The sequence below is a fragment of the Lithobates pipiens genome, unplaced genomic scaffold, assembly GCF_037356315.1.
Source record: "Lithobates pipiens isolate NorthernLeopardFrog02 unplaced genomic scaffold, aLitPip1_a1.2 Scaffold_23, whole genome shotgun sequence".
Classification (NCBI taxonomy): domain Eukaryota; kingdom Metazoa; phylum Chordata; class Amphibia; order Anura; family Ranidae; genus Lithobates; species Lithobates pipiens.
This window is the reverse complement of record NW_027507785.1, coordinates 293,354,432-293,373,164: the sequence shown is the minus strand read 5'-3', so window position 1 is coordinate 293,373,164 and position 18,733 is coordinate 293,354,432. Positions and strand designations below refer to the sequence as shown.

At 44.4% G+C, this 18,733-nt stretch overlaps 1 protein-coding gene across 2 annotated transcripts in view; it reads right to left on the bottom strand.

Annotated features, from left to right (window-relative positions):
* The window catches only part of TTLL7 (tubulin tyrosine ligase like 7), a 329,157-nt gene that overhangs the window by 261,745 nt on the left and 48,679 nt on the right, over positions 1-18,733 (bottom strand). For both annotated transcript variants that reach the window (XM_077450362.1, XM_077450361.1), the window contains exon 2: positions 1,908-2,060. In XM_077450362.1, the coding sequence (XP_077306488.1) occupies positions 1,908-1,932 (25 nt within the window). In that variant the 5' untranslated portion in view covers positions 1,933-2,060. The remainder of the gene's footprint in view (positions 1-1,907; positions 2,061-18,733) is intronic.

The window sequence follows — 18,733 nt, the reverse complement described above, 5'->3', positions numbered from 1 at the left end:
TGCAGCAGTAACCTTTAGGTACTACAGATGCTAATACGAGCACTGGACCTGTTACAGGGACTCATCCTGAGTGCCAACAATGCCTGCCCTTTCTGCCCCCTTCTCCAATCATAGAAGATGTACTATAGCTTCTATGAATGAAAAGTGATCTATGAATTGAGGAGGGGGACCCTTCATTCATCAGCCCATCCTCCATTCATGGATCGCTTTTCTTTCATGCAAGCTATAGTCCAGCTTCTATAAATGGTGGAGGTGGACAGAACAGACTGGCAGGCATAGTCGGCACTCATATTAACCTCTGCAGCACCAGAAGAGTACAGCTGTGATGTATTGGGGGAACTGAGCAGAGGAGTTTGGATTTTTAACTATGACAGCTGGCACCAGTATAAAGGAGACTTTGCAAATCAAAGAAAGTACCGTCCCTTGTGCTGATTTATGCTTTACCAAAATATAGGCTTTAATGTTTTAGTTACAAAATAAGCCTGTAAAGAAAAAAGTAAATTTTTTTCTTAACAGGCTTCACAAATGAAGTAAATAAATACAAGCATAAACATAACACATAGGCCTTATGTTTCAAAATGGATACCCAGACACTTCTGTTGGTGATGATATCTGGGGAATGTAGGGAAGGCAAAATCTCACACTCTACTCTGTTTAAATAGTGTCTTCTTGTGAGATTTCAGCTGCTTTACATTCCCCAAGTTCTCCCAGGAAGGAGCGTGACATCACTATTGTCTAGGTGCCACGGGCAGAAGACAGAGGTAAAGTACCGGTAAGTATGAATCTAACTTTTTTTTTACCTACAGGTACATTTTGGAACTACAAACATAAGATGTTTTTTAAAGTGGAAGGTGCCCTGATAAAATAAGCGGAACCAAGTATTTTACTGCAAGGCCCACTTTTAGGTTACATGTTCTGGGGCTGTCAATCTGATTCTGCTTTCAGTGGAAGGTTTGCTGGAACTGATGTTACATGTAGATTCAAGCTTATAAACACTTAACAAAATACACTGTAACCACACCATTACAATGTATTTATGATTAGAGCCTGTATCCACTGGTTGCAGGCTTCCTTCACAAACAAGCTTTTGTCCTGAAATGCACAGCAAAATCTGACTCTCAAACTGACAGCTGGGACCTTCTGATTTCTCCGGCAAAACTGTTGTGGGATGGGAAGGGAAGGTACATGCAAGGTCTTCAGTTTGCCACTCAGCAACCAATTGTCACATTGCTACTCCATGAGGAAACTTCAATACTAATATAGATGCTGGGCCCTGATCAAGGGGTAGAAGTGTCGCCCATGAAATGCATTTGTTGTTTTAATATGACTTATTTACCAACAATTCAAAATATATTGGAATTGTTTTGTTCTGACCCGCCTTTCTGTATTTCTATGGTTTCAAATGAAGTCAAGTTTGCTATGCATATTGGGCAAAACAGGCACACTTTATAGCAATTAAATAAGCAGCAATGACACAAACCACATAAATCAAAACCAAACAGATAGCAACCCTATGCCTACCTACTGTACAGTATGTCTGTCTACTTTTGCCAACATGGCTGCTAACCATCAGTTGTTTTAAGACAACTAAAGTTCAGTACTCGCTGCTGATATGTGCCTGCATGATGGTGATGGGTAAATTAGGTTGTAAGCTCCCCAGGTTAGGCACAACATAATTTGCTGAATGAAGTAAATAAATACATGCAAGCATAAACATCACATAAGGGCCTTATATTTTAAAATAGATACCTAAAGGAATGCTGCATGTCCATAGCAACCAGTGCAGTAAAAGAGAACCTGGTTTCTATGGAAAAGTCGATCCCCTTGCATGCTATAATAAACAAGGCCGAGTGTTTCTGCCAAAAACGTTTGAAATGAGTGAAATTCAAAAACACAAGATGTCGTACCAGACTCATTAGGAAAGGATGGCATGATGGCCAGTGAAACGGCAATGTAGAGTTAGAGACACAGTGGACATCCGTACCCAGCTCACATGAACCGCTCGTCATATCATCTCTGGAGATTTCCCAAATGGCATCACAAGATTACTCAGGTGAAACCTAAACAAAAAAAAACAAAAAAAATGAGTTAGTGGCTCCAATCAGTGGCTTACCTGTAGCTTGCTCCCATGGATGCCACCCGTTCCAGTCTCTCAATTTACAGTAGATGAGAAGTAAATCTTCCACCGTCAAGACAGACGTTGTTGGTCCCCCCCCAGCTTACTCTTCGCTACATCACTCTATAAGTGTGCCCGGTCGGGTTGTCTTCCCACCACGTAGTTGTTCTTTACTGGACTCTAACCTCAATATAGTTCTGTTACTGCAAACGGACTCTGAATGTTTACTGCCGCCGCACCAAGCTGCACCTCCCCATAAGCAGATCCCATTTTCCCGACAAACTGTACTCCCCAATGCTCCAGAGGTGACTGTTCCTCCTGAAGGGCCTATGGGTCCTGCAATTGTCTTGATGATGTCAGCAGCAAATGAACACCAGAGAATAGAGGAGAAAAGGCTGCAGGGATTGGTCTTGCAACACAGAGGAGCCTGCAGGAAGTGTAGGATTGGGCAGGTAAAACTTATTTTCCCAGTCCTTTAGATGTAGACAAGCATACACTCACTTTAGCTTTAAGCTGCCAGGCCTCAGAACTAGACCAGCAGGGACTTCTGCTTTTAGGGCCTAATCATACAGGTGTTTTGTTTCCTTCCACGGTCCCATTAAACTGCTCTCCTCCATGCAAGGCTGGAGCTGGGAAGTAAGGAAACAGTAAGCTAATGGTGTAAATCAGTGGCGGCTGGTGCTCAAAATTTTTGGGGGGGCGCAAACTGAAAAATTCAGAAAAATACTGAAACAAAAACAACATCAATTGCAGCCACTGTGCCCATCATATGCAGCTACTGTGCCCATCATATGCAGCCAACTGTGCCCATCATATGCAGCCACTGTGCCCATCATATGCAGCCAACTGTGCCCATAATATAGAGCCAACTCTGCCCATAATATGCAGCCAACTGTGCCCATCATATGCAACCTCTGTGGCCAAATACAGCCAACTATGCCCCATCAGTTGCAGCCTCTGTGCCCATAATATGCAGCCACTGTGCCCAGAAGATACAGCCAACTGTGCCCATCAATTGAAGCCTCGTGCCCATAATATGCAGTCACTATGCCCAGCAAATGCAGCCAACTGTGCCCCATCAATTACAGCCTCGGTGACCATAATATGCAGTCACTATGCCCAGCAAATGCTGCTAACTGTGCCCCATCAATTGCAGCCTCTGTGCCAATAATATGCAGCCACTGCGCCTCCCGCCTGCTGTCTGCCAGGCACTTACCCCATCGTGGTTGCGGGTCAGGCAGTGGGGCAGGCGGCGATGGCTCCTGTGTCCTCAGTGTGCGTCTTCCTGTTCTGCTAGGTGGCCAATGGGATCGCCTCTGCCTTCAGCTAATCAGTTGACCGGTATTACAGCCGCGCCTCCTGATTGCCTGAGAGGCAGTTCTGTGATAGCAAAGCAAACATTAATTTGCTTTGCTAACACACCTGGGTGGACTGCGAGCGCAATGCATTGCACTTGCAGTTCACCTTTTTTGAAACCTATTAGAGCCTATGGCTTTAATCAGGTGCTTCAAAAACACCCCTCCATTGCTGGAATTCAGGCGCCTGGCGTCCAAAACGGGGCCGGACACCTGAATAGGGGGTGGCTACAGCGCCCATGGATAGATTCATGCAATGCATGAATCTATCCATACTACACAGAGGGGGTGGCTGGAGAGAGGGAGCAGCACTCGTGAGCCCTTAATGGACGCACCGCCCCTGGTATAAATACACCTTAATTGTTCTCTGCAGCCTTTCAAAGTGATTCCGGAAGAATGCACTTCCTCTTCTATCACCATAAAAAAAATCAATTCTACCTTAAAGAAACAAAGACGCTACTCTGATACAAGGCAAGTTTCCTTTTCCCTCCCATAAACCTCCTCTTTAATTGACTAGGTTTGGTCATAAATCCAGAGTGGGCAGAAGGCCACTGCACTCTATTCCATTGGACGGAGCAGGACTGCAGTGCAGTACAAACATCAATACCTTAGTAAGTCCTGTTCAAGAGAGTCTCAGAGATCATTTTTCATAACAACGTTAATCATAAGTGCCCATACACAACTTTCATTTTATTTTATATCATAGCAACAGATTCCACCGCACTTTATGGAGGACACCAAGCCACTGACATCGGTTTCTGCCTGAGCTCACTAACTCATTTCTATAAAATAGGTACATTTTTTTGGCTTTTAACTGGCCCTTGGGGTGCTTCTCCTCCCACTGATAAGAGACACTATTCCTCCCACTGACATGAAAAATGGGACACGGTTCCTACCACTAATACCAGAAATGGGGCACTATTCCTCCCCTTATTATCAAAGATGTTTGCTGCCAATGACGCCAAGACAATTTCTACTCCCACTGGATAGAGTCCAATCCCAATAAAGTCTGAAGGACAGCCAACTGGCCCTTTGTTTATAATTCAGATACTGCCCAAACTAGATCCTGTCTAGGGTAGGAGCTGGGCCAGCCTAAAACAAAACTAAACCCTCCTAAACTTTACAGCCAACGAAGCTGTCATCTTAGCCTTGGTTTCATCTGCAGTTGCATTGCTGTTGCACATGTGATCAACTACGACATCAGCCATGTGATGGCTTGACATTTCAGTTGAGAGCACAAGCAACTGTGACAGTGACTGTATCATTGTGACCCGTACATACAATTAGAAGTGCCACTCAAAGTACTAAATATACTGCTCCGGTGAGCCACTGCTTAAATCTGAATGTTCATCCCAGGAAGCATATTGACTATATGATGTGAAAGCGCCATACATCCGACAACCCAATGGGTGATAGTAGTGGGAAGTAGCCTCGTCACACCTACGACGTGTTTTGGCCTTATAGGCTGAAACACGTCAACTGATTTAATCAGCGTTTGTTCACTGTGGCTATTCAATAAAATTAAGAAATTTAAAGAGCAACAACCGGCGAGTGGATCTTTTTTTCTACATTACTCTACTTAGCCAGCGACTGTGGATCGAGCACCTGGGAGCTCTGCTATCTATGTGGTGTATGGGTAGTAGCACAGACTTTTCTATTTATACTAACATGTTTTGCCCTTTTTCTGGGACAAAACACATCATATCACCCATTGGACTGTCCGATTCTAAAAGACCTCTAATGTCTCATTAACCTGTCATCAAAAAAGCATCACATAGGGGATTTTTAGTTTGTTTTCACAAAATATATGTTTTGAGGGTTCTAAGTAATCTTCAGGCCTAAAAATATTCTTTTAAATAAGTGTGTTATTTTTTATGATCATATTCATCATTTGCTCAGTCATTATATTATTTTTTACCATTAGTGGGTGCTTAACCCCCAATCTCATCTAGGGATTTCTCTATTTGGGAGTATACATTGCTATTCTTTTTGGCCACAAGATGGCATTTGTTTTGTTTGTTAGTGTTTTCTTCATCTCATTCTACAGGTCTGGTTTCAGTGTTTCTTCCCGGTCCTATTATGGAGATGTGTGGCCTCACGTGGCCTCCGTGCCCCCAATGATGTCAGATTTGACAAAATGTGTAAGCAGGTCGTGACGTCACTGCACATGCATGCTTTGGTACTTAGAATTTTATAGGATATGTAGTTTGATACATACTACGTATGTGTTTTTAACTGTTTTAAAAATACTTTTATCATTGGGTTTCACACTATTGTGGGCTTTTTTTTTCTTTGCTTAATGTGTTTGGGATCCCTGGAGACAAACTAGAGAGGAAAGTGATGGAGCTGTCAGGGAAGGCTTACACAAAATGGTGCTGGACTATTTAAACAGAGCTGCTGCACTGCTTCCATACTGTCTGATTTACAGAAATTTCAGTGCTACCTGGAACCTGTTCTTGTGTTTGACCATCCGTTGCTGACCTAGATGGCCTCTGACTACCCCTGAACTCCACCTGCACCAACCCAGGCTCATCTCCAGTATCCATCTCCAACTTTTGCTTGTTTCTTACTTGTCCAACTGCTGTTGTTACTGGCCGTCTCCTGCTTGTACCTGATCCATCTATTAGTTACCCATCTGGCTAGCATGATCTTCATTACCTGCTATTACCTGAAAACCCAGTGCTTACTGAGCAGCCATCTGCTAGCTTTGTACCTGCTGACCATCCATCCACTGGTAAGTGCTTGCTGATCATCCACCTGCAAGCCTAGTGCCTACTGTTGTTCACCAGCTCCCAGCCAGTGATCACCAAGTTCCCTCTGGCCATCTCGCCAATCCTGTCGAGTACCAGTGCCATCAACTGCTACTGTCATCTGACTTGACTCCATGGACACACTGGCCACTTACTTGCACCAGCTGCTGGAAAAAACACTCATGCCACACTGTGCCCAGGAGGTGTAAGAGAGGCCTTCTTCATTGCATCAGACTCCACCACCAGGTACGTAACAGGAACCTTGTCCAGCAGTGATTGCAGCCCAGTCTGACTTCTCATACTGTGAGGGTCACATATTCTGGGAAGCCTTTATGTGTTGCACAGCAGAGTGGAGATATAGCGGAAGCACCCATTAAGGTGCCACTGGTCACTGTCTAAGTATTTGATTTGTTATTTACATGGGGGTTGATTTGCTAAAAAACTGGAGAGTACAAAACCTAGTGCAGCTTTGCATGGTATCCAATCAGCTTCTAACTTTAGCTTGTTCAATTAAGCTTTGACAAAAATACCTGGAATCGGATTGGTTTCTCTACAGAGCTGAACCAGAGTTTGCATCTCCAGTTTTTAGTAAATCAACCCCATGGACTTTTTTGAATAGCACTTGTACTCTGCACTTTACCAACCCCTAATAGGGATGAGCTCGGTGTTCAACTCGAACATTGGCCGTTCGTCTGTTCGGCGAATTCAAAACTTTGTGGACCGCTCGCACCAAATTCGTGTGACACGAACGGCCCACAATGCACTACGCCATCGCAGTGCATTGCTGGCTCATGATTGGCCAAGCATAGACTGTGACCCTGCATGCTTGGCCAATCACAGCGCCGGCAGCGAGGAGAGTAATAATTGGCCACAGGCATCCTGCCTGTGGCCAATTATAGCTCAGGGGGTTTAGTACACGCCCCACACTATATAAGGTGGCTCCTGTGCAATTTCCTTTATAACGGCGGCTCCTCCCCTCCTCCTAGGCGTCCAGTAGGACCGCCTATCCTTTCAGCTAATCAGGTGACGGGTCTCAAGACCCGCTTCCTGATTGGCCGGGGGGAGGATCAGTGTAAGACCCCTTTCACACTGAAGCGCCTTTCAGGCTCTTTCACACGAAAAAAAAAGTGCCTGCAGAGCTCACAAAAACCCCTTTTCCATAAAAATCAATGAATGCTTTCACACTGGGGCAGTGCGCTGGCAAGGCAGTGAAAAAACGCCCCTCTCCATTGAAATGAACTGAAAGCTCTTCAAAAGCACCTGAAAAACTCTTCAAAAGCGCCTAAAAAGCTCTTCAAAAGCGCTCAGTGTTTTAGACCCCTTTCACACTGGGGCGCTTTGCAGGTGCTACAGCGCTAAAAATAGCGCCTGCAAAGCGTCCTGAATGAGCCGCTGCTGTCTCTCCAATGTGAAAGCCAAGAGGGCTTTCACACTGGAGTGGTGCGCTGGGAGGATGCTAAAAAAAAGTCCTGCTAGCAGCATCTTTGGAGCAGTAAAGGAGTTAGCGTATACACGGCTCCTGCCCACTGAAATCATTGGGGCAGCGTGGCTATACCGCCGGCATAGCGCTGCTTTTAACCCTTTCGCGGCTGTTTTTTCACCCTTTCTCGGCTGCTAGTGGGGGGGTAAAAGCACCAGCTAGCGGCCGAATAGCGATACAAAATTGAAGGTAAATCGGCGCTACAAAATAGCGCCGCTTTACCGCCAACGCACTCACCGCCCCAGTGTGAAAGAGGCCTTATTGGCAGTCTAGAAGCTCCTCGTTGTGAAAGGGGCCTTACAATAGCTAATATTAATTTGCTATTGTAACACACCTGGGTGGGCTGTGATTGCATTCTATGCGCCCCAAGCCCACCCTATTTTCAATCCTATTAGATCCTCTGGTTCAAAACAGATGCTTCAAACCCCCCCCCATTGGAATCCATGCCTCCGGCATCCTGCAAGGGGCCGGGCGCATCATTGGGGGGGGGGGGCGTCCTTAATGTACGGAACGCCCCTGCATTTACATTTAGTTTACCCTTAAGCGGGAAAGGGTTAAGGTATTTAGATGATGCCTGCTATTTACTTATGATCACAGCCTGGATAATTGATTATTTGTTTTATGCATTTATTTTTATTGGGTATTACATTAAACAGAATTTTGGGATCAGCACAGCACTTTATGTTTTTTGTACTGGGTAGGCTTAATAGCCAGGCAACCAGCATTTTTGGAAGGGTCAGCGGTGGTACCCGTAATTCTCTCGCCAGGCACCAGGACATCTCTTGGGCAGGAAGTGGGTGTTTATCATATTACTGAACGTTGTGTTTTACCATATAGGATGCCTGCGGACAACCTCTTATTAGTGATACAGCTGCTGGATAACAAATCTATCAGGTTTGAGGATTCTCTGACACTTGCTGCTACCCCAGGGAGGTGATCATGTGATCGGGCCTGTTATCGCTGCAGAAGCGATTTCTAATTACAACGTTCCTCGTACAGAACCCTCCATCGTCCCGGCATACATATATTTGTGAGAGGCTCTTATGTGCTGCTCATCAGTGCCCGATGCCACAAACATTTCCGTCACCCTCGCTGAGAACCATTCATCTAATTATCCCATGGAGGATAATGCAGATTTGTGGTGTCAGCCTCCTTCTCCAGCACTGGAAGAGACAGCTGTGGGTAAGGAGCTAGCAACATACAGGCCGCTAATCTATTGCCAACCTGAGTGCTTGCATTTATTGAAGCTGACTGTGTCACATGTGAGGACAGATTGCAGTTTTCTAGGACAGACTGAAAGAACTTGTTCTTTAAAGCTGAACTCCGGACACAAAAAAAAATGTTTTATTTAAATATATTGCTCATTAACCACAAAGGATATAAATCTACTTTGTGTGCGCTAAATGCCTTTTCCAAAGCCAGATATTACTTTGTAAAAGTAGCAGTGCCATCATGCTGTACATGGCAGGAAGCAGAGCTGTGGGTGGAACCCAGCAGCCCCATCCTCTACAGGCTGCCTGCAGGAGGGGGGCCGAGACAAGTTAACTAAAGTTACACTCTGCAGAACTCAGTGCTGACTGGAGAGTTATGGCTGTCAATCACAGGCTGTGTGCTGGAGCTCTCTGCCCTGTCACAGCTTTTTTCTCTTGCTTGTCAGAAGTGACTCATGCTGATAGCAGCTAGAAAAGAAAATTGCCCCAACATGGACTTTATAGGCAGGTAAGGGGAGTGTGTAAAAGCATTACAAAGATATCCTTCGTAATACTTTTTCACACTCCACTTACCTTCCTATAAAGTCCATATTGGGGCAGTTTCCTTTCTAGTTGCATATTAGGATGTTGTTGGCGGTTGTTGTATGGTGTATTGGGAGTTTTCAGTGGTTCACTAGCTCCTCCCCCTTCACATGCTGATAGCAGAGGAACAAGGCAGCAGAGAGAAATGACACTTAGGCTCAATTCACACTATTATGTTTTTTTGATGCATTTTGCATTTTTCAGAAATGCAGGGACATTTTTGTAACATGGGTTCCTATAGAACATGTTCACATCAATGCATTTTTTGTGCCTCTACATTTTTGGAAAGGGTAAGGGACTGTTTTTCCCGCAAAATGCAGCATTTTGCATGTAACAGAATTCAATGGACCCGCATCCAAAACACTGTGTTTTTTCCCACAATTTTGCCATGATTTACATTTCGTGGGTTTTTTTTTATTTCTTTTTTTTTTACACTGTATATGGGTGGTTGCTAAGGAGGGGGCCGGGAAGCCAGCCGCCATGTCCTTAACAACTGATGAGTCAATGTAAAAAAAAAAATGGCGGCTAAAAAAAAATTGTGAAAAAAAAAAAAAAACAGCGTGGGGTACCCCCCCAAAATCCATACCAGACCCTTATCCGAGCATGCAGCCCGGCAGGTCAGGAAAGGGAGGGGATGAGCGAGCATCCCCCCTCCTCCTGAACCATACCAGGCCACATGCCCTCAACACTGGGGGATGGGTGCTTTGGGACGGGGGGGCTCTTTAACTAGGGGCCCCCCAGATCCCGTCCCCCCATGTGAATGAGTATGGGGTACATTGTACAAGGTGAATATCTCCTAAGCTGTACAGGTTTAGGAGATATTCATTTTACCTACAGGTAAGCCTTATTTTACCTGTAGGTAAAAATGTGCAAGCGGGGTATACAACCACTTTAAGTAAAGGGTTATAGGTAAAAGCTTGGCCCCTTTCCACTTTAGCTCTTGGTGAATCCACCCATCACAGGATCAACATCTTGAAAGGTGGGGCAGAACGAAGCTTGACTTCATGGGAAAAGTCAAGATTTGAATAAAGTTTTTGCTGCCTATATATATTTGGATATAGTGACTGTAGTGGGGCTGGATTTTTTTGACCAAAAGTGTATTCGCACTTTAATTGATTTAAACCAGTGGTGGTCCACTTTCTTGATGGGGGGGGGGGCTGAAGTGTGGGCCTCAACATCATCAAAGGACCACACATAAAATTCTGCGAATAATCATTATCAAAAACAGCAGACACACAACAGGATAACAAAATATAGTCAAAGATTATGGGTAGGGGCTGAAGATATGGTACAGGAGATGTTAAATAATTTCAAACATGATGCAAAAGATAGTCAGAGACTGTGGACATAATACAAGAGATGGTCATAGACTGCAGACATGATCCAAGAGATGGTCATAGACTGCAGACATGATCCAAGAGATGGTCATAGACTGCAGACATGATCCAAGAGATGGTCATAGACTGCAGACATGATACAAGAGATGGTCATAGACTGCAGACATGATACAAGAGATGGTCAGGGACTGCAGCCATGATACAAGAGATGGTCAGGGACTGCAGACATGATACAAGAGATGGCCAGGGACTGCAGACATGATACAAGAGATGGTCAGGGACTGCAGCCATGATACAAGAGATGGTCAGGGACTGCAGACATGATACAAGAGATGGTCAGGGACTGCAGACATGATACAAGAGATGGTCAGGGACTGCAGACATGATACAAGAGATGGTCAGAGACTGCAGACATGATACAAGAGATGGTCAGGGACTGTAGCCATGATACAAGAGATGGTCAGGGACTGCAGACATGATACAAGAGATGGTCAGGGACTGCAGACATGATACAAGAGATGGTCAGGGACTGCAGACATGATACAAGAGATGGTCAGGGACTGCAGACATGATACAAGAGATGGTCAGGGACTGCAGACATGATACAAGAGATGGTCAGGGACTGCAGACATTATACAAGAGATGGTCAGGGACTGCAGACATGATACAAGAGATGGTCAGGGACTGCAGACATGATACAAGAGATGGTCAGGGACTGCAGACATGATACAAGAAATGATCAGGGACTGCAGACATGATACAAGAGATGGTCAGGGACTGCAGATATGATACAAGAGATGGTCAGGGACTGCAGACATGATACAAGAGATGGTCAGGGACTGCTGACATTCTGCACATATACAGACTGCAGACATGATACAAGAGATGGTCAGAGACTGCAGACATGATACAAGAGATGGTCAGAGACTGCAGACATGATACAAGAGATGGTCAGAGACTGCAGACATGATACAAGAGATGGCCAGAGACTGCAGACATGATACAAGAGATGGCCAGAGACTGCAGACATGATACAAGAGATGGTCAGAGACTGCAGACATGATACAAGAGATGGTCAGAGACTGCAGACATGATACAAGAGATGGTCAGAGACTGCAGACATGATACAAGAGATGGTCAAAGACTGCAGACATGATACAAGAGATGGCCAGAGACTGCAGACATGACACAAGAGATGGCCAGAGACTGCAGACACAGATTAGGATTTGCAGCACAAAAAGTGCCAAAGAGCCGCATGTGGTCCCCAGGGATTTAGAAAATCTAATTAAGGTCAACCAACAATCTCATAGCTACACCTTCATCTTCTAGATCAGAGGTGCAGGTGCAAACTACGGTAGTTTGACAATAAATTCCCATAAGCATGGCACTAGCTTTGCTTTCTATAATTACAGATTACCTAATCACTGAACTGGAAGAGAAAAATAAATTACATATACAGAACTGATTTATTGAAAGTGGAGAAAAGAAAATGAGCACAATGTGTGTGGCTGTGTTAAAATATATATATATGTTTATGGTGTAATAATAGATGTACAGGCAGGCCAGCCAGCACATTGATTCTGTATATTAGCAGGCTTTGCTTCCAGCTGATTGTCTTAGCAGACTGATCTGAGTCATCTGACTACCGGTATATGTTTTGCAGACTCTAATAATAATGACAGTCATTGTAGCCAAAGGGTGTCCTATGATGGATCTCAGGGGTTTTTTGTGGTAAAACACTGATTAAAGTGTTACTAAACCCAGGACCCTGCATTCACTATATCCTCCCACAATACACAGAACATGAAAATGCAATTATTTTAGCAAATATAAACTGCTAAATACTTTTTTCTCATCAGCAGTATATAGCAGTCTTGTGACTTCTATCAGTATTTGGTTAAAGCTTGTAGGAGGAGTGCTCATTCTCCTCTAGACAGTCCTATGAGGCTGCATGAACGCTGTCCCTCTGTCTGGACAGTCCTGATTGGCCCTGTGCTGATCATATGCACCCTCCCAAGAAAAGAAAAAAAATCTCTCTAGCAATACACACTAAACTGAGCAAATGTGGAGTGCCTCCAAGGCTCTGTCTTATCATAAGATAGATTGGGGACAGTGCAAGAAGGGGAGGATCAGAGAAGACAGGATCAAACAGCCTTTTTACACCATGCAGAGGATTAACCCCTTAGGTTCCACAGTGAGTATAACAAGCATGCTTTACTGCATATACAGACTGATTTTACTGTTGTGGGTTTAGTAACACTTTAAGGGTCACTCTTTTAGCTAGCCGGCTCCTAAAGGGTAACACCTCTTTTTTTGTGTGTTATCTTCAGATTAACAGAAGGTAGAAATCTGCAACAAAGTTCCTGTGACCACTGTGATTGGCTGTCACAGTGGACACATGATAGGGAGCCAGTGCCGCCACCTTGTGATCATTATTAGAGATCTGGAGCTGTCTGTGACAACTTGATCACTGTGCTGGGAGGAGGGTCTCAGCCCAGAAACCTTAGTCGTCCATAGATACACATATGTGTTACATGGGCGGCAAGGGGTTACAAATAAAATGTAACTTCTTCCCACCCACCGTATAGTAAAATGACGGATGGGCAGAAGCCCTCTCGTTCTGGGAGGACCTCCCATTCTTGTCACACATGCGCACCTGTGGGGGCACATGGTGCAGCAATCACAGTAAAGAGCCTATGACTTGGCTCTTTACCATGTGATCAGCTGTGTCCAATCACAGCTGGTCACAGAGTAAACAGGAAATGGCAGTTATCGGCATTCCTCTCCTCACACTGACAGCATGTGAGAAGAGGAAAGCCTGTAAGCGGCATTCAGTGGGGACATCTGCACTGACCCGCAGTGCCCTGATAATCGGTTCAGCCCCATCAGTGCCCACTAGTGCTGCCAATCAGTGCCTATCAGTGCTGTCTTTGAGTGCCATCTATCAATTGCCATCGGTGCCACCTATCAGTACCCTTCAGTGCCATCTATCAATTCCCATCAGTGCCAACTATAAGTGCCCATCGGTGCTGAATATCAGTGCCGCCTATCAGTGCCCATCAGTGCTGAATATCAGTGCCCATCAGTACTGAATATTAGTGCCTCCTCATCAGTGTCACATCAGTGCTGCCTAATCAGTGCCCATCAGTACCCATCAGTGCTGCCTCATCAGCGCACATCAACGAAGAAGAAAAATTGCTTATTTACAAAATTTTATAACAGAAACTAAGAATTGGTATTGAATTAGGGTCAAATGGCTTCAATGTGGTCCAAAGTACACTATATTCCGAAAAGTATTGGGATGCCTGCCTTTACACGCACATGAACTTTAATGGCATCCCAGTCTTAGTCCGTAGGGTTCAATATTGAGTTGGCCCACCCTTTGCCACTATAACAGCTCCAACTCTTCTGGGAAGGCTGTCCACAAGGTTTAGGAGTGTTTCTATGGGAATGTTTGACCATTCTTCCAGAAGCACATTTGTGAGATCAGGCACTGATGTGGAGGAGAAGGCCTGGCTCGCAGTTTACACTCAAATTCATCCCAATTGGGTTGAGGTTTGTGCCAGTCAAGTTCCTTCACCCCAAACTTGCTCATCCCTGTCCTTATGGACCTTGCTTTGTGCACGGTTGCGCAGTCATGTTGGAACAGGAAGGGGCCATCATCACCAAACTGTTCCCACAAGGTTGGGAGCATTAAATTGTCCAATATGTCTTGGTAAGCTGACGCCTTAAGATTTCCCTTTACTGGAATTAAGGGGCCAAGCCCAACCCATGAAAAACAACCCCACACCATAATCACCCCTCCACCAAATGATTTGGACCAGTGTCTAAAGCAAGGTCCATAAAGACATGGGTGAGTGAGTTTGGGGAGGAGGAACTTGACTGGCCTGCACAGAGTCCTAACCTCAACCAGATAGAACAACTTTTGGATGAATTATACCCTGTACACACGGTCAGAATTTCCGACGGAAAATGTGCGTTCGGATCATGTTGTCGGAAAATCCGATCGTATGTGGACTCCATCTGACTTTTTCCATCGGAATTTCCGACACACAAAGTTTGAGAGCAGGATCTAAAATTTTCCGACAACAAAATCCAATGGTTGAAATTCCGATCATGTGTAGACAATTCGGACGTACAATGTGCCACACATGCTCAGAATAAATTAGGAGACCACAGCTATTGGCTACTGGCCTGTTTATAGTCCCGACGTACGTGTTGTATGTCACCTCGTTAAGAACGATTGTATTTTCCGACAACTTTGTCCGACCGTGTGTATTGGCACAAAATCCGTCTGAAAAAATCCATTGGATTTTGTTGTCGGAATGTCCGACTGTGTGTATGGGACATTAGAGTGGAAATTGCGAGCCAGGCGTTCTCAACTAACATCAGTGCCTGACCTCATAAATGATCTTCTGGAAGAATGGTCAAACATTCCCATAGACACACTCCTAAACCTTGTGAACAGCCTTCCCAGAAGAGTTGAAGCTGTTATAGCTGCAAAGGGTGGGCCAACTCAATACTGAACCCTACGGAGTTAGCCCTTGTACACACGGTTGGAGAATCCGTCGGAATGTGTCCTATCGGACCGTTTTGTCGGATAATCCGACTGTGTGTGGTATGCATCGGACTGTTTCCGTCGGAATATCCGTCGGACCAAATTTTCCAACTTGCTGGAAATATTTTCCGACACACTGGTCCAATAGGACATACTCCGATCATGTGTAGAGAATTCAGATCGGACAAAGTGCCACGCATGCTCAGATCCAATTCCTACATCAAAGCTATTGGCTACTAGCCTGAACGTAGTCCCGTCGTAACGAAATTACGTCATCACGTTCTGAAAGATCGGATTTTTCGACAACTTTGTCCGACCGTGTGTATGCAACAGTTTCGGACAAGATCCGTCGGACAAGATCCGTCGGATTTGGTTGTCGGAATCTACGACCGTGTGTACAAGGGCTAAGACTGGGATACCATTAAAGTTCACATACATGTAAAGGCAGGTGTCCCAATACTTTTGGTAATATAGTGTACATAGAAGCAAAAAGTGTAAAAAAAATAATCTTAAAAAAATAAACATATATACAAGTATCCATGCTAAAGATTTCGATCTTATAACACTTTTCGCTTGTTGCTATCTTCCGGCAATTTTAAATGAAACCTTTCTGGCAGTAAGCTGCGAGATGCTGTAAAAACCATTATTCAGAAGTAGGTCTCAGTCTACTCGGAAAAGCTTGGGCATGTGATTGCTCTCAGCATTAATCAATAATGCATTTCTGTGTCTATCCAAATGGAGGCAGGAAAGATAAAACGTGGGATGCTGATTATACTATTTGCACATCTAAACTTAGCTAAATTTCTCCAAACGCAGAACATGACACATCAAAGCATCGGTATCCAACCGTGAGAGATACTAAATGGAGAGGGTGAAAAAAAAAAAGAAGAAGAAGAAGAAAAAGAAGCAGCTTGTGAAATGGAAGAAACAGTCAAATTCAGAGGATCGGTGGTGAAACTAGCACAATGCAAATACCCGAAAATGGTGCTGTTGCTTCGGGGGGTGAATGTAGGAAGTGGAATTGAGGTCGACCAGGAGGAGGGAGACAACTGTATGTAATCGGGGAACATGTGCTGCTATTGACAGACAGAGAAAATACTCAAATAGCTGGCTGTTGGCAACCTGGCTCCTGGGACTTGACCAGCTGTGCTATTGTCTGCTTGCAGGCGTTCCTTTATTTCTACTGAACAATGTTTTGTCGTACACGGCAAAATGAGGGATAAGCATATTCTGCCTACAGCTATAAAGCACACCTACGTGACCCAGCATCGGTTATTTATAGAAGGTGAAGACAACCTGTCACCAGCTTAGAAAAGGGGGAAAAGGCACAGAAATATCAAATATTTTATATGCCTACTTGCAGCATCTTCCTTTTCTTTAACCACTTATGCCCCGGATCATTTTGCTGGCCAAAGACCAGAGCACTTTTTGCAATTCGGCACTGCGTCGCTTTAACTGACAATTGCGCGGTTGTGCGACGTGGCTCCCAAACAAAATTGACGTCCTTTTTTCCCATAAATAGAGCTTTCTTTTTGTAGTATTTGATCACCTCTGCAGTTTTTATTTTTCATGCTATAAACAAAAAAATAGCGACAATTTTGAAAAAAAAGACACATTATTTTTTACTTTTTGGCCAAAAAATTATATTAAAAAATTTTTTTTCCTCAGTTTAGGCCAATACGTATTCTTCTACGTATTTTTGGTAAAAAAAAAAAAAAATCGCAATAAGCATATATTGGTTGCTTTGGGCAAAAGTTATAGCATCTACAAAATAGGGGATAGTTTTATGGCATTTTTATTAATCTTTTTTTTTTGTACTAGTTATGGAGGCAATCAGCAATTTTTATTGTGACTGCGACATTATGGCAGACAGATCGGACACTTTTGGTGCGATTTTGGGACCATTCACATTAATACAGTAATCAGTGCAATCAAAAATGCACTGATTACTGTGTAAATGTGACTGACCGTGAAGGTGGCGCTGTAGGGGTTAAGTGTGTCCTAGGGAGTGATTCTAACTGTGGGGGGGGGGGGCTGTGTGTGACTCGACACTGATCACCACTCCCGATTACTGTACATTAGCATTTCCCCGTTCTTCCTCATCAAGTCCGCGAGACACGCGATCATCCTCATGGAGCTCCCGCACGCCGCCGCCTCCTAAAGGGCAATGTACAGGTACGTTAATCTGCCTGTACGTGCCCTTCTGTCACAGTATATCTGCATGAGGCGGTTGGGAAGCAGTTAAAGTGAAATTAAGCCCAAACGATGAAAAATTCTTATTACATGCTATATAACAGAGTGTACATACTCACAAAGCCACTAAAGCATTTGTTTTGTGTAGAGTGAAATATACCTGGTTGATCCTACCTTCAGCTGTCCCTCCCATAGTTTCTGTGACCCTACTGCAGACTGAGATTGTGTAGACCAGCTGTTGTCATCTACTGAGCATGCTCCAGTTTCAGTTTCTTTCTAAGCTGTTAATTTTCTTCTTTTTCTTATCTCTGTTAAGTATCACTTTAAGTGATACTAAAGTCTCTATTTTTCCATTTAAAAATAATAAACATGTCTTTCTTATCTGCTCTGTGCAGTTGGTTTTGTGCAGAATATAAAAAGTCAAATTAGTGCAGCGCAATATATGAGTCCATGGGCAAGTATGGGTACAATGAAAAAGTTCTCAGCAATAAAAGGGCAGGGACACCTCGTGAGGAGGCCACAATACTGATCCGCTGTATAGTCTGATTGACTGATCCTCCACCACCAAATTCAAACTCTTACCAGATGAGATGGACCTCTGAACTAACAGAAGGTCATGCAGGCTTGTATCCACAAACGTGATAGAGGCAGTAGGTAAATGAGCCGAATGGAGCAGATGATCCAGGAATCGGTGTGTTAGATGGGGAAAAGAAAACACAATCGAAGTGTTCTCCACACGATTCATTTATTGAAAAATTCACAGCATATAAGAAGGCTTGTAGCCAAGAAAGATGCCAAACCGGCATTCAGTAGAACTGTAAAAACGGCATGTGTAACAATGCCAGTGTAAGACACAGCACACTGCCGAAGATGACCGTGGGTGACATCTGCACAATAGCTCCTCCCCGTACGCGTTACGTCCTACGGGACTTTGTCAGTGGATGGAGCAGCCCAGATCCTCCTCTTCTGAGGTCCCTCACGGCGCTCCTGGCCCCTCCATCCTGCCGAGTGCCCCCACAGCATGCAACTTGCTATAGTAGATCCCGAGCCTAGCTGCTGATCTGTGCGTCCATACAGGCATGGACCCGAGGCTCGGCCTCGCCCCTTCTCTCTCCTCATTGGTTCACTGACTTTCATTGACAGCAATGACA